General features: G+C 41.6%; 1 protein-coding gene across 1 annotated transcript in view; it reads left to right on the top strand.

The window, feature by feature from the left end:
• Positions 1 to 620: 620 nt before the first annotated feature.
• TNFAIP8L3 (TNF alpha induced protein 8 like 3) overlaps positions 621 to 26,754 on the top strand; it is a 47,678-nt gene continuing 21,544 nt past the window's right edge. The window contains exon 1 of the mRNA XM_065641704.1: positions 621 to 762. Coding sequence (XP_065497776.1) covers positions 711 to 762 — 52 coding nt within the window. The 5' untranslated portion in view covers positions 621 to 710. The remainder of the gene's footprint in view (positions 763 to 26,754) is intronic.

Below are 26,754 nucleotides of genomic sequence, written 5' to 3'. Positions count from 1 at the left end.
GCAAACAGGCAGCAGCAAAATTCACTCCTTCGGTGTTCTTCTGGGCAGTAATATCCAATAAGAACTGACACTTCCCTGCTGGCCTCCACGGTTCTGACAAGTAATTTTTGAGGAAATTGATCATTAAGGAGAGAGAGCTAGTGAAAAGAGGCAAAGCTACTACTGAAGGGCAGGGGAGATGCCCACAAGGAAAAAGAAGAAAACCACAAAGTAAACGGGAGACACGATGGCAACCGATGTCATTTCGGTCCTTTTTTGTGCTGTCCTGCCTCAGGAGCCCCCTGAGCCGGGGAGGCCACAGCTGTGCAGCCGCGGTCCCGCTGCCCCCCAGCCGCCGCCGGGCAGCCCCGCCGCCCCATTTCCCCGCCGCAGACAAAACGGAGAGGCTGGGGAGATGCAGCCGGCTGCAAGACGAACTTGTGTAACAGGCTCGGGGAAGAAGCCGTTCCTCCGCCGCGCCCCCGCTGCCTCCTCCCCTCGCCGGAGCCCGCCCGTCTCCGCTCCTCCTTTGCAGCCAATGGCACTAAGCGAGGTGGCTGCATGTGGTGGCGCGGACCCAGCGCCCGGGCTGGGAGGAGAGGAGGAGGCAGCAGCTCTGCTGGCCGCTCGCTCCCGTCTCCTGCTCCCCGGCTCCGGGCACTCCTGCCAGCGGCGGCCAGCCGCACTCCGCCCGCCCCGACCTGCCCCGCGCCCCCGCCGCTACCTGCAGCATGGACTCCGACTCCGGGGAGCTCAGCGAAGGCGAGCTGGTCTCACCCGCAGGTAAGACGGGCTGCTGCCCGACGGACCGGTGCCGCCCGGCTCCGCGAGGGACGGTGCTGGGGGCGCCTGCGAGAAGGAAGGGGTGTCCCCGCTCCGCTGCCTGCGGGGCAGCTCCGGGGCTGGGCGCAGAGGAGAGGGCGCTGCCGCCCCGCGCCCGCCCGCGGAACCAACCGCCCCGCGCGGGCGGGACGGCAGCGGCGGCAGAGCCGAGCAGCCGCCCCGGCCCGTCCGCCCCGGCAGAGCCGAGCAGCCGCCCCTGGCCCGTCCGCCCCGGCAGAGCCGAGCAGCCGCCCCTGGCCCGTCCGCCCCGGCAGAGCCGAGCAGCCGCCCCTGGCCCGTCCGCCCCGGCAGAGCCGAGCAGCCGCCCCTGGCCCGTCCGCCCCGCAGGCGGTGCGAGCGGTAGCCGGCTGCTCCGGCGGCTGCTCGGGCAGAACCGCCCCGCGGGAAGCAGGAGGGGTGCGGTTCAGCCCCGGGCTCCGCTCTGCCCCGTCCAGCCGGCTGCCCGGGGTAGGGCAGAGCGCTGCCCTGAATAGTCGCGTTCAGCCATGATGTAACAGCCGGTTAAATTAACATGCTTTGTGCTTTATATCCAGAGGCTGCAAAGTTTTTTGGGTTTGGTTAGGGATATTTTGCCATCACTCCAGGACCAGTTTGGCCACATGCACGCAGGGCCCTTGGGCTGCTGGGTTTGTGTTTTCAAGTCCTAACTTGTCACCAAAAAAACCCATAAAAATGCCGCTGTCTAGCTGCTGCAGCCTGCATAGCTCTTAGATGAGACAGAAGAAAAAGAAAATCTCTCCCACTGTTTCCCAATTTCCACGTTCCTATGCCCTACACAAACCATTGCTGATGTGCTGTAATCAAAGGCTGTCCTGCACAAACAGAAAGTGGGGACAATAAACTTGGGTGAAATCCAGCATACATAGAGGTAGGTTTGCTCTACCAGTACAGCACGTCCCAGTGCCAGTCCACTGAGAACTATCAACTCAAGGCCATCCCCTTCCCCATGCACATCTCTGGGTCCTCCAGCTCCTCTTCAGCCAGCAGAGGTGTGACCCCCCACCAGCAGCACAGGCTGCAGTGGAACCACACACACGGCTGGCTCAAGACAGGCACTGGGCGATGCTGACACTAGGTATAGACAGGACCTGTTTGACCTCTTCCCATGGCAGAAGTCACAGGCACCTTCTCTGAAGCCATTTGTCTGGCATTAGACATGAGCAAGCACAATTGGAATGAAGTCTGAGATTGCCCTAGAGATCATAAAAAACTCAAGTAGAAAGTTAGAAGATTTCTTAACGTAACACACTTTGAGAAAAATCTTTTCACCATGATCTCTTCGGTTTAGACATGTCCTTTCTCCCAGCTGGCACCTCTGCCCACCCCACCCCCCCCCGCCCCCAAAAAAAAGAAAGACTTCCACACCAATCAGTCTTAACTACAACATGAAGGAAGTCCCAGATAGTTTGTGAAATATTTTAACTGTCCTATTAATACAGCAGTGATGAACAACAGTAGGAGGTCATAAGTGTTATCTTCTCTAGTCTCACAGCAGAACAGGATTTTATAGCATAGCCTTAAATCTAATTCACTTTTAAATACTGGAGGTATTTACTCTTGATATCTTGCTTTGTATTTTCTTACTTGAGATCTAGAGAATGAAATAAGACCAGCAACAAGTCACAGAGCTCCTTATATTCATAAAGCTCCATTAGGCTGAACTGACTAACAGACCACCGATAGCTATACTTTTTCATCCAAACATTCAAAGCAGTGCATGAAGTGCAAGTTAAAAACATTACATTTATATACAAACTAATGTAATATAGCTCCTGCCAACAACTTACTTCTGTTCTGAATAGGATTTTCTTTTAAATAAATTAAAAATAACTATGCTTAGAGATTGCCATAAGTGCTTTTTATGTCATCACTTGCTAGCTGCCAAGAGCTGATGTTCATCATTCTCTTCTCTTTTCTATTCCTTCTTTGTACTATCCAAGAAGAAAAATCTGTTATTTTGACCATACATGGCAGATGCCTATGCAGTAGAATAAAACTGGAATAGAATGAAAACTTGGTGGTTTTGTCTTAACCAGTTGCAATCATCTTTTCTGCACTAAAGAATTACTTGCTATTTGTATCACCCATCGTCTTCTGGAAAATACATTTTAGTTAGATTTCATTTGGTCTTTTTTTCTGTGCTCTGCCATATGTACAGTGCGGTGTTTCTCTGTATGTGGGTGTTCAGCAGTCACGCTGTCAGTCACACCACAGAAGCTGAGGGGTTACAGCGTGGGATTCAGCCACCACCTTGTTCGGGGAGGTTCCGCACCCCACAGGGACCAGGGGCATCCTGCCTGCAGCTCACAGGGCAAGCAGAGTGCCTTGGGGAAAGATCTGGGATTAAGTCCTAGTAACAGTTCAATGTTGGCCATTTATTTTAGAACAGCTAGGATTTTGCATTGAACGTGACACCAGCTTGAATGTTTTGCTTACTCTCTTCATTACCAGACTTCACACTTCCACATTTGTAAAGCTGACACAGTCAAAACTCCTTGTAGCCATTGCCCACTTCTTAGGATGTCTGATTGTTCAAGGCCAGAGCGATACATTTTACATTTTACCTTATCACTAGTGCTCCATGATGCTAAAGCAATACAGGTGTCTAAAAGCATATTCCTTGTAAGGGTTTGTACTACTTCTGCAATACCTTATCTTTTTGCTCTGTCCCAATGGAGCAGCACTCCTGCCATTCCTGAGACTCACACGGGTGTGCACAGGAGAGGAGGCTGCCTTGTGCACCCCCACCATCTGCCACACACACTTGGAAGCCAAGAGCCAGCTGGAGTCTTACTCCAAGATCCCAGCAGCCTCACTTCCTTTAATAGCCCACTTAAAGCCGAGTCTCCAAGGAGGCAGAAGTATTTTTTCTGTATTTATTCTGATCATGTTGTCACAATAGCATCTTCATATTTCTTTGGTGCAAACAAAGAGCTCCTTATATTCAAGTAGCACAAGATGTTAACAGTATTTTTTTTTAAATGCGCACCACACCTCCGCACGCAAGAACATCCAGCTCCACAGCCTTGGCTTCCATCAGTCTCCTCACACCCATCTATTAGTGCTTCATATTGGAGTCATCTGTATAGTCAAACGGCTTTTTTTGTTGTTGTTTTTCAGAATTTCTCATGAGACAGACCCATATTAAGAACATTAATCAGGTTTTCACTATTCTGAAAAATTACATATTGCAATGCAGAAGAAAAAAGTTACATGCTTACAAGTGCTACCCTCAGTGAAATTTTTGAGTTTTACTGTACATGTGAATAATCACATTTCTTGTCCCATAGATAAGCTTTTGAGAACCAAAAAAAAATATCTTAGAATAGAACATTGTTCTCATTTTTTTCATGTTCTCATTTTTTTTTCCAACCATGAGAGGTTGTTTTTTTAAAAAATTCTTCAGTAGAGCAACGGACTACTTTTTTCCCAGCTCTTTCATAGGCAGCCTACCACATAAAAGTATGATCCTTTGTGCCACCTTTCAGAGCAACATTTCACAAAAATCCAGGTCGTCTCCAACACCAATGATTTTGCAGTGGATTTGGAAATTCTGCATGTAAGAGAGAGAAGGTGGCAGACCTTCATTCGGTGTGCCTTGTCCTAGGTTCCTTGGCTGAAACAGACAGAAATTCAGCCATACAGCTTTTATGCAATATTTATTTAAGCCTTTCTACCATATTAATGCATTTAAAGTTATTTGATAAATTACCTGATCTCTACTCTGGACAATAAATATATACTTAGTAAAAACAACAGGTTTAAACATTACTTACTATTGTAAACCAGCCCTGACAGACATGAATAATTTTTATAGAGCTGTAATATTATTTGATTTACAATGCTTAGCAAATAATTTTTTCAGTAAGTTATTTGTCAAGCTATGCAAACTGCCTATACTTTTGTGATATTAATCTTTTAAGCTTGTTACATATTTTAATCACAGTTTTACAGAGTTAAATGCCATTCAAGAGCAAATCTATTATTGTAAATACAAAATTAATTAGAACGTGTACTGTACTGTAAGATATTTAGCACTTTATTATTAGAAGCATCAGTAACACGCACGTGTAACAAAGCGCAAGTAGGCATTTTATAACTCTCTGCAGTATGACACTGGTCATTTGATTGATGTTTATCATGACAACAGGTATACTTTGCCCCAGGGAATACTTGTGTGTTCCAACAAACAGGGTTTTGATTTAACAAAGCCTTGTTTTGATTCTACATAAAAAGGTTCAAGTCAGATATGCAATAATATATATTGGATTTTAGACAAGCCAACAGAAGTGGTAGAGAACAGCATATGTATGGAAGCTAGAAGGAAAACAAACCACAATAAACACGCACAACACCACCAAACCACACAAAGAAAACCCAAACAGACCACAAAACTATTTTGAGTGGAAGATGCGGACTCTGCTGCATACTTCTGTAATGAAGTGGTTTTTAGCACCTGTCTAATAAAGGGCTCTCCCTTCCCTTCTGCTGGAAAGCAAAGCTAGTTGGAAAAAAAGGTGGACAGATGACAGGCATGAAGTAGAACATCATGGGAACCCATGCTCCAAACTGTCTTACAGGGCTTTTTGGATCACACTGCAAGCTGAGGCAAGCATGTGTCCAAGTTCCTCTGCCAAGACAGAGTGGGCAGGAGACGCAGCAGGATGAGCAGGCAGCAACTGCCTGCGAGAGCAGCAGCTAAGGCAGGCGGATGAGCCAAGAGCCTGGTTTGCTTAGTATTTTTTTTCCCCCCCCCTCTCTTTACTGTTCCATCCAGGAAACACTTGGGCTACCAATTTACACATAGACCCCTCCTTAGCTCAGCAACTGTCAAATTAGGAGCCTTGTCCAGCTGGGGGGGGGCGGAAAAGTAAAAGCTTTGAGAGGCAAAACCAAAAAAATCTGATCGTGCTATGATGCTAGGAAAGACTCAAAATAATCCCACTTTTGTCATCAAGTTGAACAGACAACTTGGACAAGCAGAATAGACAGTTTAGTTGAACAGGTCAACTTGTTCAGGTTCCAGTTTTAAAAAAAAAAAAATCAAGCGGAAATACTTCATGAAGCACTGGATTGAAGCCCAAGAACACCTGCTTGTGCAATGGCACCATCTGTGGGTGAGGCTGCTAAGCAACAATAGCTGTATGAGGTAATACTCTTTCCAGTACCTTTGATAGTTTCTTCCTACTTTTGGGAGGATGGCATATGGAAACATGTGGCCTCAGAAGGACTTTCAGTGAAGCAGAATCTGACTCCTAGGTTAGGACAGCAGGCACATGAAGGATGTTGCGTTATCTTAGTGCATAAATATTTGATGCTTTTGATCAGAACTATTCACTTTCAGGACAGGGCACACTAGTGCTACCCAGACACATGAACAGCAGGCAGAGGCCAGCCACAACTTTGCCAGGTCAGAGATAGCCTGTTTCTCAGGCAGGCCAGTTGATTTTACACTTACGTGAATGATGGTTGTAAGGAGCTCTCCATAGCCCCAAACTGGGCTGTTCTAACCAGGAATTATGATGCTGCTAGCAGTCAGTGAACAGAAAGCCTCTGCTTTTTTTAATGAGGATATGGACAAGCCTTGGTGCACAAATTTATGATGCCAGATGAAGTTCATAGATCGGAACATTAAACAATATCCTGCCACACTGCAATCATCAACCATTCCTGTCTGCCTTGCCAAAGGTCTGGGATGAGACTGGGTTCCATTTGATGTGATATTTCGGCAATAGCAGATGACCTCTACAAGGCAATGAGTGCATCTCCTCAAAATCCTTTTGAAGAAATAAGTCTTTTATCCTTTCTTCTCATCTGCACCAAAGACTAAGAAGTCATGGTAGTCATAGTAGGTTACCTGATTTTGTTGGTAATGGAAGAACAAAGCTATAAACTCCAGGTAAAAGAGAAAACAGTAGGGCAGATAGATGAGAGTTCCCAAAGACCTGGCCTGCCTGAGAAGCCTTTGGTATCTGCATTTTACTCACAGAATCAGCCTTGGGGTAACAGGCCCTCCCAGGTCTCCAAAAAGTAGAACCCTGTAACTTTCTAAGAGTGCTCATTATCTTTTCTAGTAAACTAAGCAGGACCTGGCTGTGTGCCCAAGCAGCGGTACACAGTCCTCTAAACTGTTTATCTATTAATATATTTCCTGGCACCATTTCAGCCCATGCCAGATAGCCTCCCACAAAATGTCCTGGCATGAGACAGAGGATACCAGTGGCCAGTATGAATTAAACAACATTTGGAGTGTGGGAAAGAATTCAGCTTGCATCCAGATGGCAGGACGATGCATGTACAACAGGTTCCCTCCCAGCTTATTTACAGACGTAGACCCTGTGGTCAGAGCAGGGTGTGGAGATGCTTCGCTGTTACTGTGACTCTTGGTGCATCACTCAGAGCTGTCTGGGCTGATGGGCTGCCTGTGGACCTCTCCCAGGGCAGCTGCCTTTGGCCAAGAGCCAGGTCTGGAGCCTTGCCCAATTAAAAGTGTGTTATCTGCTACTTGTCTGCAGAAATCTCTCTGCCAGTTAGATTATGGGAGGACATCTTATAGGCTGACAAGTCTAGCTGAAGGAGGCTCATGGGAAGTTGAGACCAATTTGTTGCAATAATTATGGCCTTATACCCAAGACTTAAACTTCTTGAGAAGCTAAGCTGACCTCAGACACTGGCTGGTAGCCAGTGATTTTTCTACTCTTTAAGGCTGCCATCTTTAATGAAAAAAGACTGAGAAAGAGCAAAAGTCACTTTGCTATCCTATCCAGTGCTCACTAACCTCTGCTTGGTAGAGGTTCTGTTTTAAATCAAGTTTCTGTCTAGCCTTCCTACAGAGGAACAGACTGACCAGTCTCTCTGTACAGATACAGGTTTTGGCTAATATCTGTTGATGTAACAACAGAAACTAGAGCAGGAAGATTATTTCCATCTATGATATGAAACAAACACTTCCTCATGAAGACATTGCCTTTGGTTTTCTTACTGGTGCTAGTTCAATATGAAAGGTAATCTTCTGAAACACAAATAGTAGAAACTAGCAGAATACCTCGCTACCAATGAGCATCTCAATTATGGCATTAACTTTGTTTATTCAAGCTGCTTATGTTACTGGAAAACCTAAATTTTCTCTCTCTTCAAAGAAACGTATTAACACTCTTTCAGGTTACTGTTTCCTTTCCAAACAGTTCTCCATTTACTTTTAGAGGACATAGTTCATATGGTCAAATCACTGACAGATGCAGATCAAACAAATAGAAGTTTCTTGGACTTCAAAAAGTGAGGGAGTCTTGGTTTTTTTTGTTTGTTTTTCAATATTTAACCGTCTTTCAGATTATTTTTTTCAACAAAACCTCTGTGCCCTGTAGTGTTGTGCTAGGTGTATGTCAGTAGTTTTTGTTTACTTGCATTTAATTTTAACTTTGTGTATTTGTGCACTATTTCCTCTTCCCTCCCAGAAATCAGAAGAAACTAAGTTACAGGTATCAAGAGCAACCTTCATGTTTACTTCAAAGTTATAGTTGCTGCCTTGCTATTTTGGTACTCATCACTATTTTGATACATTATTTCATTAATGATCTCCACTGTTAAGAGGAATGTTTAGTAGTAGATGCAGAAATAATCAGTACAGTCATTATGATGCACAGCTACTGGATTTCTGACAACTATAAAGAATCAGTAAGGAAAAATGTTGACTTGGATTACAGATTTAGGAATGGGAGAAAAAGTTCAAGCCTAAGCATATGTAAAAACTGCTTCCACAAACTTTGTGGAGTGCCAGTATGCCCCATTCTTACCAACTTGGACTAACTGGTGCCCTTTAAAGATACCAGGCTCTCTACAACTAGAAGAGGAAGGGATTTTTTTCAGTGATTAAACCTCATCTCTAGCAGAAACCAGCTTCTATCATACAAACCTAGTCTGTCCTCAGTAATGAGGTCTCTCTGGCTTCTCTCGTCTGTATATGTTTTTAAAAGTCTATTTCCATACTAGTTCCTAAAGGTCGGTATCAGATATCATCCCGCATAAGAAGGAATGACATAACGCTTTTTATCTTTGAGGCAGATATGGCTGAGATTTCGCTCTTGCCTGCCCCCTCTCAAACAATAACCACACACACACACAAAATATGCCACACCACAAAACCCTGAAAAACCCCTGACCAGTATAACCAGTATATACTTCCAGAACAGTCACCAGTGGCACTTCTCCACAAAGCACTTCCCCTTACAGAAATCACACAGAACTGGTCAAAAGCCAAGAACAGGTCATCTTAAGGACATATGAATACCAATGTTCTTCATAGTTCCATGGTTTCCCTTTAAAATTTTGATTAAATCAGATGCCTGGGGGCTTAGGCAGTCCCAATACTTAAGCTGCTAATCAGCTGATATCTGTTTGTGCTTCAGACTAGGGTAACTCCCGTAGTTTTGAAGCTGATTTCTAAACTGTGAACTGGAGTTCTTTTTAACTAGTTGGTATCATTCACTTCAACGAGTTCAAGATAAAGTTGTGCTGCTTTTACTCAGCGCTAGGTGTTCAAAAGCATAGTTAAGAAGAGCCAGAAAATAGCCACTTTCAACGTTGTGTTGCTATATGCAACAGCTTGTGCTGGTAAAAATGGATGTTTTGACTACGTCAAGAGCAGTGAATGGAACTGCACCCTGGGAGGACTTGCAGAAATGCCTCATGCTTTGAGAAAACGCCTGGCAGATGCAGCGTACTATGGTGTACAGAAGGCAAGGAAGGTCAAAACCCGCCTTGCACCCTCCCTTTGGCTGTCACATGCTACCAAAGGAGGCCAAGTCCTTTGCAGGGATGCAGGTACCAGGATTTTTGCTGTATTCGCCATCTCCTAACCTCTAGAATCTTTTTCAGTTCTCTTTCCATCTATCCTCACCTGTCACAGAGGGACCCCAAAGTCGATTTTAGGCAGACAACATGGTCCAAAACAAACTTTATTCTGGCCAGAAAAGTGCAGCCAATAAACTGACTAGAAACAGGGTTTATACAATTAGTTAGCACTCCGATAACATAAGATACAGGTTCGGATATCAGTTGAGAAGATTCTTGAGGTGCAGCAAAAATAAGAATGAGGATCCACAGCGTGCATGCACGCACTCACAAGAAACAAAACCAGAGCCCTCTGCCCCGTTTTGCCCACAAGAAACAAACACTCGCCTGTTGCGCCAAGGACTTATTCAAGGATATATCTAGTAAATGATCACTCACCCAAACGAGGAGGTGAGGCGCTCCCCATCCCGGGAAGTTTCCCTAGACGGCTTCCAGTCTAAGGGGAGGGCTCCGGCTCACAGACCCGCTGCTCCGAGAGGACCACACAAAGGGAGTCTTCGGCAGGAGCCCCGTTTATAGTCTGATCAGATCTGGCTGTGGGCATTCCAGAAGCTTCTCAGCTTCTCTGGGCCCCTCCTCTGCTAACAACCCTGTCAACCGACTCCGGGTCTCCACGAAAAGAGCCATTAACTGCCCATTGAAGGCCCCAGTTCTCAGAGGGGGATGTGCAACTGCCACACCAGTTCTCGGGGCATGGGGGGGAAAAGTGCAACTGCCACATCACCTTTCACACATTGTGTTCCTTCTCCAGATACCCACATCTTTCTAGAACATAACTGATCTTCTCATCTCCCCTGTGCCTCAGCCAATACAATATTATTTCACCAGCCTCAGTTCTTCCAGTACTGATCTGATTCTTCTTCCTTACCCCATTTTTTCTGAAATATTCCTGAGTTTGATTTCTGCCACTATGAAAGGGAGAAAATGCTATCGAGTTCTATTTCATGAAAGGGATAACTGACAAGAGTAAGATATTGTTTTGTCTTTGTAATTAGAGGTATTGGAAACAGATTTTCCTCACCAGAGGAGCTAACCTGCCTCCTCTGGCAAACAATACAGACAGTGGGCTTGCAAATGAGATCAGTGTCTTGATTGTACAGCATGTTGAGAACAGGAAAGTTAATTTGATTTTGAAATACTGAAACAGGTAGATGCAATATTTGCCAGAAAGTGAGAACACAGTAGCATCTCCACAGATAACAAGAGCTTCCCTGCTATTTTTCCCCAGAGTTCATTCCTGAACAAACACCTACTTGGAGAAACAGTATATCCTCACCCCCATAAGATCAGATCATTGGACTTGATTAGCAGGTCCAGGGGAAAATTGCATTTCTCTCCAGACACAGCAGCCTGTGACTGTCACTGATCAAATGAGGTCCAAGAAGGACAATTCTTTCTAGTGATATTGCTTAATTACAAGGAATAAAGGAAAACAGAGCTTAGCCCTTTTGCAGAGTATTGTGATGAATCATGGCATGCAGATCTTCCCATTCAAGTTTACCAATGTATTCTCTTGGAAGTTCTAATCTTTTAAATGAAAAGGTATTGTAAGAGAATTCACAGTTTGCCTCTAGACAGCAAATAGAAGCTTTAAACAGCTGTGAAGAGGCAGTGAAGGCAAGAGAGGCTTCTAGAAACTGAACTCTTCCCTTAGGAGAAGAACATTCAATGTTGTTCTGCCAATGAGACAAGGATGAGAGCACAGAAATACACCAAGGGAGACTTTAGGGAAAGGACTTGAAGCGCAGGAATTGCCAAGGTGCAGGTTCACCAGAATACCACCACAGTGCCCCCATCCACCTTTCTACCCCACACTGACCTGAATCAAACTCAAATAAGAGCCAAGTCTACCCTTTGCAGGGCCAACAGCCATCCTGACACCTGGGTTTCAACTCCCATCACCAGGGTGTCTAGAAACAGGGTCCCCATGTTCCACCACAGCATCTCTCCGGATTGCCAACGCCAAATGCCAGACCCACCTCGTCTGTCCCCAGTCAGCAACATCTTGTCTGGTGTGCTACCTTGCCAGAACACAAGAGGACCCGCAGTCCTGCCCAGCAGACAGAGAGCACAGCTCTGCCCTGCTCAGCCCTTCCCCGCCAGCGTGGTGCAGTGCAGCACGAGGGCTGCGCTCACCTTACATCGCTGTGCAGCTTTCATATTCCCAAGAGCTATGTCAACACTCCTCCATCCATGCACAGAAGATGAGTAACAGTTGCTCTTGCACTGCTTAGAGCTCTGTATATTTACCTTTTAGAACTTCTCTAGAAAAAGATTGCCTTAGCAACAGCTGAGCAGTATTAAGACAAACAAGTGATGTGTAGAGAGGTAATTTAGGATGATGATGGGGGAAGCCATTATTCAATGTTTTCCAAATTTTCATAGAACAGAATCTGATTTCCTTGAAGTTACTACAGTCAATGACAAGGTGGTAGAAAGGTGCATGTAAAACACCTCTGGCTGCGCAGTGAAGTAAAGCGTGACTAGACGTACCAAAGGACCAATGCAGGGAACCACAGACTGCAAGAGGATTTTTATTACATACTTGTTACTGAAACAGCTTTTCTGTATTCTTAGAGTTCCTTTTATCTCATAGCCACATTTGATAGAAATTCTGATAGCATGGGTGCTGTTATGTTAAACAACTAATTTGGGAATACTTCATTTTTCTTTCCTCACCTTTATAGACATTAAAGCAGTAGTTACACTTCCTATTAGCGATCGTAATTTAGGGACAATTGATGCCTATGCTTAGTCACTTCATCAATGACTAAAATACAAATTCTCTCTACAGATCATACGTTATTAAAGAGGTTGAAAACAAATCTTTAAATAAGTACTTAGAGCTTGCTTTTAAAGCCATGTGGCTTCTTTACCATGATAAAGTTATAAAAATACACATTACATCATAAAGCTTATAAAAAAACCTTACCATTTTGTTGCTGAAAGTTTTACAGCCATCTACTTGAATTCATTTGGTTTGAAACTTGCCTTGGTCTAACATTTTTTTTGGCCTGAAAACTTTTTTATACAAACAGCCTGTGTCTGAATATAACTAAGCTTTTTTTATACATATGTAAAGTGGACGAAAGCAGTTTTCCTTAAGTAAGAAAGTGCTATATATAGAAAAAAGCTAAATACTTCCAAGTCATAAGCTTCGGCAGGTTTTTTTGACATCATCCCTAGAGAGGCCAAAACACAATAAACAATATAAAAGCAGTTTCCTTTATAAGAATACACAGAACATCAAAACCAGCTTCGGAAATAAAGAGAACAGTGTTCTGCAGAATTTAAGTCATTATCCTGTTGGTTCGTGTTTTTCACTCTAGTAATGATCATGCCCTGTTCCCATGAACGGGAGGCGCACACACATCAGTAGCTAAAACTTTAAAGTTTTAAATATATTTAACAAATGTCAAGACCTGAATAAGTCAGAGACGACGCAGGGTCTGCAACTCTTGATAGGTTCAGTGCAGAATAGCAGCTCTGGGGAAGAATGCTATGGGGCATTTTATACCATGAAAATTGCAGACTGTTATTGGGGATAAATCAATCTCTACCTCCCATAGTTGCCCCAGGGGACCACCATGGCTGGCAAGCTGCTTCCCTAGGAGAACTGCACACAATGCTCCTGCTATGCTGAAAAATAATCAATCTGCATCTTGACCTTTTGCAACTTTTTCTCAGGCCTTCAGGATAGCACACCTGGATTGTGCCAGGAGCTGGAATACGTTCTCTTGTTGGGGTTTTCCTGGGTCTTTTTAGCAGATCCACAAAAAAAATATGTGTATATAGACACACATAAAATTGATATTTAAAGTTACTTTCACTTGAACTCCTATACACACCTTTCATGATGATGAAAAGGAAACAGAGGCTAGCTTGCCAAAAACAATTTACAGTGAAGCAGTAAATAAAAATAAATCTCGAGACGGTACTACCCAAGCCATTGAAAGCAGGGCAACCAACTCTGCAATAATACAGTTACCCATGTTGATCACGTGCAAGAGGAAACGTCAGATGGCTACAGTTAAGGGTATAGGGAGAATACTCCTAGGATACAGCCAGATATGTCAGATTTCAACAGATGACATGCTGATTTGGGGTTTATTCAATTCAGAGATGTTCTAACAGAGTACACAAGGATAGACACATGCAGAGTAACAGAAAATGGTAGTATTTAAGAAGCCTTACTATGCTTTCACATGCTTATTTGGAAAAAAGATGGAAAGAAAACATCTAAGTAAGATTTTCCAGTTTTTTCTTCTCTTTTCAGTTTTTCCATCATTAAAAAAAATCCCTTTCTTCATGTAACATCCCTGTAGGTGTGTATACTAGTAATACTGTATTCATATTAAGCCTGAACTTCCATATTAATGGTTTGTCCACCAATTTAATACATTGTAAAATTTCTCTCTCATTGCTATACATTTTAACAGAAATCTAAAGTGGTAAAGTTTGTTTTAAGTGATGCCTTCTCGAATTTCAAAGCAAATAGGATTTGAAACTTAAGGACATTGTAAATATATCTGTCTAATTTCTGTGCAACCTCCCAGATGATACCCTTTCAAAATCTGATAGATGAAGTAATGGACTGACAGCAGGGTCTTAATCACAGCCTTAAGCAACTATTTCAGTTGTGCCTATTTCTCCTCCCACTCCTGGGTCTGCTTTGCCTGTTTACCTCTACTATTTTTAGGCCAGGAGTGTCTTTCACTATGAGTTTGTGCAGTAAGAACTCAAGATATTTTATTAAAAATACTAATATCAATGCAGTGCATCTCTGAGAAAGAAACTGCACTTCTGCAGTTAACACATCATCTTTGATATGAAAAATACACATGCATTCAATATGGTCTTTCAGAAGTGTTTCATAAAAGGCTGCAGTTTGAGAACCGATTTATCTTAACCACACTCAACTTTGTTATATTAAACAGATGACTGCATTTTTTTTCCAATAAGCAGTGCTACTGCATATGATAAGACAATAAAGGAATGTTACAAACAGAAGTAGAAAATTCATATTTTTAGCAATCCAGCTAAAGAGGACACACTAGCGTGTGTGTGTGTGCACGCGCGCGCACGTGTGCGCGTGCCCGCCTCATCTTTCCATTTGCTTCTGATTCCAACTCTCTAGCTTTCTGGCACTGAAAGTATGTTTGGAATAAAAATAGAACCCACAATTTGGAACTATCGAGTGTTGCTTTGTTTTCCTTTTCCCTTTATTTCAGTAAGAGGCTCATATATTAAAGACTTTCACCCCAAAATAACTTATCAGAACAAAATAAGTTTGGTAGAATTAATGTGCTCGTGACTGTTGGCATATTTTCCGATATGAGCCTTTCAAAATACAGGGTGGTATCAAGCACAAAAAGAGATCCTGATCAGGTGATAGGACACAGGGTTTCTTCCATGGCTGCAATACACACACCACTGTCTAAGACCATCGCCTCCCTAAAAACTCCCTGTAAGTCAGAGTGAAAAGTATTCCCTGCAGCACACAGTCACTCTGTTTTCTTCGTACTCTGAGTTTCAGTTCTTCCATGTAAAACAGTCTGTGAGGACTTCACATATATAGCCCATAACCCACTTATACCATAATCTTCTCAAGACATTGCTTGCTGCCAACCTTACTTGTGTGCAGGCCAAGGAATATGGACATTTTCTGATTCTGTCAAGAGTTTTCTAGGGTGTGAATTTGTGCTTTAAAACCATCTGTTGCTTCATCTCAGACAATGCCTTTGTGGAAAGAATAAGAAATCCTGTTCTAAGGTGACGAGATCCAGTAACTTGGCACTAAAACTCCAATTCTAGAAAGCCACATAAAACCTGGCCTGAAATATAACAAACTGCAAAATTAGGTCTCACGCGTAGCCTTTCATTAATAGAGCTCTGATAGTAATCTTGCCTGTAGAAACACAGGTTGAAGATCTACTAGTAAACAGGTATAGAGTGGATAACGTTATTTTCCTTCTACCACTCCTTAAGATCAGTGTATTTAATCTAGAAAATGAGATCACTACTGGGCAATGTTTTCCCCACAAGCTAGAAGTTTGTTACAGTCAGTTAACGTACACAAGAATCAGTGTCTGCTGGAGACAGAACAAGAAGCACTCAGCGTATTTGCAGCCAAGGGGATTTAGTCTGACATTAGGAAAATATTCCTAACTGTAAGAGTTGCAAATACTGCATTAAGCTACAAAGGGATGTCTAATGTAACAGATTAGACAAGTATCTCTTGCAGCCTGGTAGTCTTACCTCAGAGAAAGGAATGGATTAGATTGATTAAAATCTTTGTTTCTTCAACCTCATGTTTCTATGATACTGAAAAAATACACATCAAATTGAAACTTAGTTTGACGATATAAAGAATTATTTTCTACGCCAAACCAAATTATTACCCTAACTTTGCTTTCCACATGAGGAGACAGAATAATCTTTGCCAAAACTCTGTCCTTAACTCAATCTCATTTCAACCCTGATAGCCTTTTAGATACAAGTTCCAATCTTTCTACAGAGTGTCATTATTGCACTTAATACCTGTGTAGACTGCCCAGATGCAGTAATCCTCACATTAGCCAAACAACCCTTGCTGGCTGCAACTTTAGAGTTTGAGCCTCGTTCATCAATCAGTTACCTAATCACCAAGTTGCAGGTGATTTTTAACGCAAACATTGATTTCCAAAATGTAAATGCAAGACAGCTCAGTTGCAGAGGCTCATAAAGACAGGGCTGAAAAAAAATTAAAGAAAACCACTTGATTATTCTTACCCCTCATTCTCTGCAGCAAGCTCAAAAACTATAGATTGTATGAAACCATGAGATCAGGGTGCACTAGTATGTATTTGATGCTATCAGATTACATTCACAATCCATTCTCATCTCCCTAGTTTCAATTCAGATTAATCCCTCCCAGCACCATCTCAGCTGTTACTGATCCTTAATTGCTCCAGCAGACAGTGCCCAATAGCCCACAGGCTGCCCTCGCCTCTCAGAAGCTAATGTTCCTCCACCTCCTGTGCCAGCTGGCTTCAAAAGCAGAAAAAGTGCCACTCAAAGTCATCAGTAAGATATACCTAGAGGTCTGTCTGCAATATCTTGTATTTATGCATCATAAAGCCGCTAGCCATTATTGACACCTAATGGCAAACATCCCACCCTTAAATAATACCAAAATACAACCATTTCCTGTAGACAGTTGTAAATGCAACTTGCCTAATGCCCACTAGAAGCACTTCGTGGGTGTAGATTACACCTGGAAAAAGGAAGGTGGATTTCTGCTCAGTTAAAGATATGCCATCTACTCCCAGCCTGCAGGTCGATGACGTGTTGGTTTACAGTTTAGCGGTGCAGTGAGGCCAAGAGGCAAATTAATACCAAGTGCAGTTGCTGAGGAGCAGATACACTTTCTGGCAAACCTGCAACGTAATTTTATACATTTAACATCTGGGTTTTTTGTTTTAGACTTGTTATAACAAAGCCATATATAGGAGGAGGAAAAAAGCCACCAGAGTCTTCCAAAAGTAGAACTGTTCCTGAAGTGAATCAAGATACACTAAGCAGACCATCCATCTTAGGAATCTAATTTTTAACCAGAAAAAAAAAAATTAAGGAATGTTAGACCTTATGAATTACAGTTAGCTTTACTCCTTTCTTCATGGTGTTACAACTTTCCCCTGGAAAAAAAATCTAAACAGACTGAAGGAAGAGAGGAAAAAAAAAAAAAGGAAAAAAAGGAATACTTCATGCAAGCCAGCCTTTATGAGCATCAGGTTTGAAACCTGTGAACATAGAGATTTTTCTTAAGTTTTATCACATGGGATAGACAAGGGAAAAGTCATGTTTCATCTCAAGGAGTGTCCTACAAAGTCATTCTGGGCTATGCAAGGAAAGAACATCAGAGCAAAATTACTAAAATACAATGCATGAACAAAATTACTACAGAAAGCAATTGGCATAATGTTCAGCTATTCTGCTGCCAGAAATAAACTAATCAAGCCTTGATGAGATCCATTTGAATATTAAAGGAGTTAAACATTCCTCTGTCTCATGGATTAAAATAAAATACCTCAACAGAGAGCAGTTAAAATATAGTAAAATGGTATTTCCGGGGACCATTTGAACTTATACTGTAAGAGAACACTGTCTGTGAACAACACTTGAGCATGGAGCATATAGCTGCTTACACTGGTTAATCCAACAGTTTTCTCTCTTTCTTCCAGACTGCTAAAGAATATCTCTGCTTTAACAAACAAACAAACAGAACACCACCAACACAAACAAACCTGCACAACCTAAACAAGCAAAAATTCAAATACTGCCAAACTAACTTTAATATTAAAGTCACAAAGTGAATGGGAGCCCTTTAAATATATGATCAGACAGACTGACGGATGCATTACCACACGGTACCTTTGAAGGTGACACCTTGGTTCACACACAACTTTACAGAGTGCCCTGCCAGATACCATTACAAGTTCATGACTAAAGAATTACAGCTTCAGACTTTTATAGGCTTAGATTAGCTTCTTCAGCAACAACAACAGTCAACAACTTACACAAACAGTTGGATCCATTCTCAGTTCCATGAGACAATAAAACAGAATCACAGTGACCACCCAGAGGAACCCTGTTTCCACAAACACCCTGTACACACTCTGTAGCACCAAGAAAAAGCTGGTGTCTTTTGCAGAGATTTTCCACGCAGGCCCCAGCACAATACTGTAGGCTACACGGAATGGTTACTAAGCCAGACCAAGGCTCATTCTAGTACAGAACTCCTCATAGCAGCAAATACCCAGACAAGAAGAACAAAGTATGTTTCAATACCAGCACTAAAATTTCTCAGAGTCTCCAAGTAACAGCCCCAAGACCTCTCAAAGTAGAAGACATACCAGCAGCACCACGGAGCTACACAGCCATCTCACAAGTTGTGTATCCTGAGCTTCAGCCTTCCACAACCACCTTCTCCTCCTCACTGCCTTACAGTGGATCACACACCTTCCTCCCACTTCTTAATTTCAAGCACCAGCTGGTCAGCGAAGCCCTTGATTTACTGATGGGAAACACCTTGTGCTGTGGGGCAGGCAGCAGCAGGGCACTTTGGGCTGGATCTTCTGCTGGGATGGTCCCACCGCAGCAAGGCTGGCAGGTACCTCCTGCCATCCTGGCACTGCCCTTCTGTGCCAGGTGCCTTTCCCATGCTAGGCTGTAACACTATCTTACCTACCGGAGGTGAAGATATGAGAGCTTCTCGGTGGGGGCTGTGACCCCCAGGTTAGCCATGAGGCTATCAGAGCTTACACAGATCTCCATCCCCTCCAGCTGGGGCTTGCCCAGCTCCAGAGGCTGTCAGCAGCAGCAGTGTTGCCACACAAATCTCCCACGATTCTTCGTTCTCTGGTTCTCAGATGCACAGACCAAAACGTGACTGCATGGTTCATGTTATTTTGAGTCATTGATTCATTTTTATCCTCACTTAGGTACTTTGAAGTCTGCTGTGTAGTTTTCCTTTTCAGTCATTCCCATGCTCAAAAAGCAAAATATAAATAGGATTGCAGAGACCAGTTTTCCATCCCTTCCAAGGTAAAATTTAAATCTGCAGTATTGACAATGTCATATGCAAGTAGCAATTGCACAGTAGGACTATGTAGCAAGGCATTAAAAGATTCTGCAAGTGTTAAAGGAATTTACTTTTCAGTTGGGCTTTTGGTTATAAGACTATTTTTAAAATTTATTAATATTTTTTGAAAATCAGTGACAGAATTGTCTTGCAGTGTAAAGTCAGTTAATATATGAAATAAGTATCTTCAGAGTACAGTAAAGCTATTTAAATCCTCAAAATACTTCATTAGCATTATGGGGAAAAACATAATTACCGATTTTGCTATTAATAAAATAAATTTGGTTTATTGTGTAACACTGAAGTGAGGCCTAACTGTGCAGTTTTACTTTGGTGAAAAACCCATCAAGTGAGGAGTTAGTGCTAGACATTAGTCATTTTATGGGAAGGAAATGGGAAAATGATTGTCTAATGAAATTTTACAATTTTTTTTTAGTAACTAGCAGGTATTACTAGTTCTGTGGAAATTAAATGTTTAAGTGACATCTTGGACTGTGAAAATCACCCTGTCAGAGACCACAAGGGACATAGCACTGAAGAAGGCAAATGGAAATTTAAAATTAATTAACTATGCCACTAGCAGATAAGTCTAGGTGGAAGTTCTCAATCTGGAAATGATGTTATTTGGGTCTCTTGTTCACATCCTTCACCATATCTTTCACGGTTGCTAAGAAACAGCAGCATTACAGTAGAGTAATCAGTCCTACTCCATTCTAAACTGTAGTTAATTAGCCTATGCGTGAAGTGGGATTCCTAGCATGAGAAGCGAGAACATTTACGTTTAAATGCACAAACCAACACAACTGGAGAACAGAAAATTCATGCGAAACCAAAATGTTCAAATAGCAGAAAGCTTTGGAAAGTTTACATTTCCCAGAATGTTTTACAGTATTTGGGTAGAATAAAAGAATCATGACTAGCTGTTTCCCAGATTCTGTCCTTTTGCAGACCTTAATGAAAACTCTCAGCTTGAGTGTGAAATCTGATGGGTGCAAAGACAAAGCTGATGTGATTGGATAAAGTGAAAAAAAACCCGTGATTTGTTCTCTGACATAGACAGCATAGACAGCAGGAAGAGGTTTACAGCTTAGGAGAAGGTGGGAAGTAAAAGATGCTGCCAGGTTTGGGGTTTTTTTCAGCAAATTCAAAAGTATATTTATGTATGGAAATAAAAAAGAGAATCTGGTACAAGTTATCTGGGAATAGAACTGTTTAGGTTACACAAATATACCTTATCATTCTTCTGCATTTCTTACTTACCTGAATAAGTTTAAACATTACGGTCTTGAACAGAAATAAGTCTTGGCTTTGTTGTTTGCCAGGGAATTTTCTAATTAGTGCCTTTGTTGTGTATAGCTGTAGTCAAAGGATTTTGTCATTTGATTTCCAAAGATGAGTGAAAATTTGGTATTTCTTTATGAAAGAACAAAGAACAAGTGCCTGATACATGAAGCTCAAGGCAGATCTGTCATTATCTTTCTAGCAAATTTATGGTAGCAGTAATACTATGTTTTAACTAAGTAAGAGAATTTAAAATACCTCAGAAACGGATTGCTGTGAAAGCCTCTATTTTTTTTTTTTCTGTCTTCTCTGTATAGTTTTATATGAGGAGAATTTTCAGGAAAAGAAAAAGTTGCTCCAGTGTCTTTTACTCTTTCTTTTCCAAATAGGAATGTTACAGAAAGACTTTTGAACACAAATGCAAAGGACTTCCCAGTTCTCACGGAGCGGAGACTCTCATAGACTACCTAGGTGCAAAGTGTTAATATTAATAACCAGCTAGATCCACACTCTGGTAGACAGCTTTCATTTTAGTAGTTATTTATAAGAGCCAATATGTTATGTGCAGGATAAACTCTGCAACCAAAAACTGACAGCAATTTCTGTGCAGTATGCTTTGAGAGCTTTCAAATTATAAAAATATAAAAAATCTGTTTAAAGTCCTTATTTGTTGAATATATGTGTATATTTCAGTGTGTGTTGCTATTTCCAGACTGAGATTCAAAAGTTATTACGCTGATTATCCCTCAAGCCTCTATTTTCCTTCCTTTCCATAATGGTATAGAGATTGATACATCCAGTAAGAAATCAATGATTATTTCATTGTACTACTGATTGGGATGCCAGAGGGCTTTTAAGACGTATTATAAATAAGCAGTTTGACAGAGGCCGCATTGGCTGTGACTCGAAAGAGAAGCTATGATAACTTTTGGAGCAGCTAAGTGCTATTTTGGAAGTGAGCTGAAAAAGCAGCTGTTGTCGAAGGGGTTGGAGAAGGTTAATGTGTACAGTCAGCAGGGATGGATGCAGCCCTGACCTAGGGGAGGAAGATACATTGTACAGCCACATGCATATAAGAAAATGAATGAACTGAGCAGAACTGGGGGCGAAAGGGGGATAAAGCTTTCCCTTTTCCCACTCCTTCTTCTGTCAATCCCAGCTCTGACTGCAAAATTCATATGGATGAAAAAGATCTCTATAAGATAAACTTCAGTAAGGACCTAAGGTCCTTATACTGCTAAGGACTTATGTTACATTACCCCCAGATAATACAGTATTAAGAAAAATCTTCAGTTCTAGCCATAAAAGACTTGGTTGACTGTGGTTGGTAAGAGTTGCACAGAAGCTTGCTGGCTTGTGAGAACGCAGTTTTAAAAAGCATGATGGACATTCCACAAAAATCTGTTTAAGATCATGTATTTAAATTACATAAATATATATGTTAGTGTGCCATTGCCCTTTGAATGTCATTGTGAAAAATGTAGTGACGCATGATATGATTCAATGAGATGGAGAGTTTTATTACTGATACCCAAATCTAATGTATCATTTGATTGTAAGGAATGATACCCAAGGGGCTGACAGCACTGCCTGAGCCTTGCACAGTGGCTTTAAAGTATCTTTTATGAGATTAATCTGTGAACAAAACTAGCCATGAGTTAGAGTATCTCAACTATAATAATCACAGACTCATACCCTGTCTTGCGAGTGCTCTTTGGCTAGTGCCTCACAGACTGCCTCTCTCTGGCTTGCTCTGAAGGACTTGTAGAGTAAGAACTGCAGTCACTGGCAGCAACCAGAGTTCTGACTGCCCATATACAAAGTAAAGGAAAAAGCAGAGGTATTCTGCCCATGGTCAGAAACTGTCCACCCGATACCCAAGGCATGTCATTCACAACCTTAGTTCTATCAGTCTCAGCAAGAACTACCAATGTACTGTCTCCCACACAAAGACGGTTGCAATGTCCTAAAAGCATCAGTTTAGGTGGTAGTTCTGTGCCCAGAAAACTTGAGATCCTTAAACCAACCTAAAGAAGGCTTTATTGGAAACAGTAGCTAGTTCTGTAAGTACCAATGCCTTAATATATGGTCACATGGAACAGCATGACAGGGTAATTCCGCTCCGTAGGAAGGAAAGCAGTTTAGGTCAAGCTGCACTCTGCCTGCAAGTCTGAGAACTGTTGAACATTGTTTCAGGGAAGTTCTCATAAAAGCTGGTGGAGATGCGGATGTGTGACAAATGGATTTGACTCCATGAATCCATTGGCTAAAACTCCTACGTATGGCATGAGCAGCGATAGATGCTGTTACAGCGTATGAATTGTCATAGCAGAAAGGGAGGAGCTGGCAGGACGTACAGACGCTCGGCAAGGACTGCATTCCTGCATCCCCAGTGGTGTGCCCTGGCAGATCTCTGTGCTCTAGTGTTTCAGCTTTCAAAAGGAGCTTTTGGAAAAAGGCTATGGAATAGCCACTCAGTTTCCACTTGACAGAAAGCAGCAGTTCAGACTCACTCACTGTTGATTCTTTTTAGGGAACAGCCCTAGAAATGAATCAGGGAAAGGCGTAGCACAAAATAAGCTGCTGTTTCAACTGGCAAATGCAGAATATTCTTGTGTTGGGCTATTTCTGTCTGTCTTGTAAAAGAATAATTTCCAGCATTTTCAGTCATTTCTCCAAGTAACACAATCTTATGTCATTTTTCAGCACTAGTGGAGGAGAAACCTTTATTTAAATGTTGTAAACAATCATCGGTAACTAGATGAAGCGGTAACAAAGCTAAACAAATATGCCAGATACCCAAATGAACTTGCTATCTTCTCCAAAGTGCTGGGGGGAAAAAAAAAAATTCTGATTAGTTCTTTGAGTGGCAAACTTCCAAGCCCAGCAATAAAGGCAGGCCCTATGTACTCTGGAGCAGACACACTCCTTCAGCACAGAACAAAGCCAACTCTGCAGCAACCACAACTGTAGCCAGCTAGGGGTATGCTGCTCTGCCCAATAGTCTGCTGCAGTGATTTTCAATGTTTTGTTTAATTTTGCAGATTACTCCACTTTTATTCACTTGAGCACTCTTCTATAGTGAATTTAAGCTTATAGATAATTGACTAGGTTTTCTTAGTTACCGTTGTCACTGACATCTTGGAAAAAAATGATGGGCTGCTCTGGTCTGGGTGTGTTCACACAGGTCTTACTTATTTAGGTTGAGTGCTAGGCTGTACTTTCTATATACTTTACCTAGGAAATAAACTCAAACCTCTGTGGAGAGTTGTGAATTTTTTTACTCTATAGAAAGCTGGTGCTAGTGTAATTCAGCATGAGCAGTGGTGCATAACCTCTCTGCAAACATCTGCATTTCATCCAATACAAATGGGAAATGGAATGCTTGATGGTTTAGTGGATTTTTTTGTTTGTCATTTTTGTTTCTAATTAATCTGTCTTTATTCCTCTGCTAATAAGTTAAGTCATGAAGTTACATCTGTCTTCTTGCATAACTTGAACAGCATAGGCACTACCATGCCATGGGAAGCCAATGTTTTCTGTGCTGCACTGTTTTCTGCAGGGTTTTGGTTTTTTTTAAATGGTCATTATCAAAGAATGAACAACATAAATGAGCCATCAGAAGTTACAAGCTTTGAAGCTCTCTATAACAACTGGTCTTAACTAAAAGCCAGAACTAAAGCTTCACCAGCAGCAGTAATATGGACAAGAAAGAAACATTTCATGTAGTACCTACAGAGAGACTCCTACTGATCACCGCCACATGAAAGGATACCAAAGGGAATACGTGCGAGACTTCAGTTATGCGAGGTTAATACATTATCTACTTGAATAATGGAAAAACAGAAGAAAGAACACAGGAAACTAAGAAGTTAAAAAAAGAAAAAAAGTCACCCTGATTTAATTGGAAAGCATCACTTGGCTGGCTTCTTTAGCAATTGTTGGAAGCCATCCCAACTCTTTATATATTTAGAAATGATATAATTCAACTCATAAATTATTTCTTAATAAGCAAGAGTTCTCCCAAAGTATGTGATTTAAGCCTGCATAGCTTGCGACAACTAGGGCTGTTCACTTTGTGCTTCATACATTCAGAAACTTTTATGACAACAATAATTTTTCCACTGTATATTTTAGAAGTAATGTATCCCAATAAATGCATTTAGTAGCCTAAGAAATGACAAAGGCTTTGGACAGTAGGTAATAACAAATGCTGAAACAATTATTACTGTCAGTCCTATAGTGTCACAGAGATGAAATAACAATATCATTAGGGAAATCTACATAAGCATATGCAAGACTAGACCTGATTAAGAGGCAGTCTTTACACTGTCACAAGACTAGCAAAATCTAGTGGTGCTGTGTTGTCATTAAGATTATTAAGACTGAAAAGATTTCCTGAGAAAATTTTAAAATAAATGTGTGTATATACATATTTATGTGTACATACACACAGGTTTTGATTTTATTTGTTTGTGTTGTTGTTGTTGTTGTTGTTTCCCAAAAGGACGCTAAATCTAGAAGACCAGGGTCAATATCAGCTCTCTTAGTTTGAAGAGGAGCAGGGTGCTGGATTCCCTATTGCACAACTGGAACAACTCAGTGTTTCAGCCAAAATCTATGCAGCAAAGCTAATGCAAACAGCAGACACAGGAAGAAAGGGCTGTCTGACAGCCTGGGAGACTGACAGGAAATCATATGGAATTCTATCAAAAAACCATGCATTTCCAACAGTATTTCAACCAGTCAACATTTTCCATCAAAATAGCTTAATAAGAACATTTTCAGCTTATATGAATGCTAGGGATAACCCATAGTTTATGAATCACCCTGTTCTTAATTGCATAAGTAAACACAGCCATAGTATTTGTCTTAAGTCTCTTTAGGTCCAGAGTGATTACTGTTCTTCCGTCAACTTATTGAAAACAAATCTGTGAGGAGTGCTCCCTCCCTTGGTGTGGAACTGTACTGGTCTGTCAGTGCAGGTGGAACCATGCCAGTGTACGTCAGAGGATTTAGCTTCTTATTTTAAAGATGAGCAAATAGTTTCAGAGGCTGGATCTGCACCTTGGGACAGGAAATATAGGAAAGACCACAAATTCTTTTCAATTTAGGGTTTGTTTTTTTCTATGACTTCAGTGCAAATTTCAGCAATGCTCTGACTCATCTTTGGGATATTATTCAATATGGCTATTAAATGTTAGATTGCATGAACCAGGGTATCTTAGTGCAGGCAAAAGTTTAGGACACATTTGGAAAGATACAAAAGGAGAAGGAATGAACTTTTTTGTAATCTTGATTTTTTCTTTTTTTTTTTTTTTTTAATTTCACACTATGGTCTGTTCATTCTACTCAGAACATACCTTATAAAATGACAAAGGTATTTACATGAATAAGTTTAAGCAAGGCTTGGCTGTGAAATCCCTGGATGCTAAAGCAGCATGTTTTGATTAGTTTAAACTTGCTTTGGATTTAAAAAAAGTAACAAATAGTGCTGAAAATCAGCGAGGTGCCAAGGCTGGCAACCGGGAGTCCCCCGAGCCACCAGCCATTCTAATCAGGGTAGTGCTGAAAAGCGCTGTTTTGAGAGCTGTTCTCTGGCAATGGAGAAAGAAACGGCTTTTCATTCATTTTCTTCCCACTTCAGTGGGTTAGTCAGGACTAACTGAGTAGAATAGGCTCATTATTGTACCTGTTCAAAGGATAAGGATTTTATATTTTTACATGGAGGTGGCTTTGCTGGTGTTACTAACCTCTCGCAGTTAGATAGGACTTCAAAAGCGTCACTTTGCTCCGCTTACCACGTAGATCATACAGTTCATTTCTATACATGTCAATTAAGGGAAAGCAAACCAAACAGCTTTCCTGTCTGGAACTCATTCATTAACTGCCACAATGTAACGTTGCAAACTCGCAAGGAATCAGAGGAAACTCTTTCCGCTGAATCTTTTAAAGATTCCACATAAACCTATCTGGTACCATGAAATTTAACTGTTTTCTCCTCCCCAAGTAAATGTTAAATCTGAAACATTAAGCCAACGGTTGTGATCTTAAGCTGCAGTTCCAAAAACACAGCAAAAGGCAGCAATTAGAACTAACTGACACTTTGGAAATTGCTACAGTTACAAAACGCTTTTGCTGGAAAACACTACACTATATTGCATAATAAAGAAAAATGT

Source organism: Caloenas nicobarica, chromosome 10 (genome assembly GCF_036013445.1).
Source record: "Caloenas nicobarica isolate bCalNic1 chromosome 10, bCalNic1.hap1, whole genome shotgun sequence".
NCBI classification, from domain to species: domain Eukaryota; kingdom Metazoa; phylum Chordata; class Aves; order Columbiformes; family Columbidae; genus Caloenas; species Caloenas nicobarica.
The sequence above is the reverse complement of the archived record's forward strand: the minus strand, read 5'-3'. Positions and strand labels throughout refer to the sequence as shown.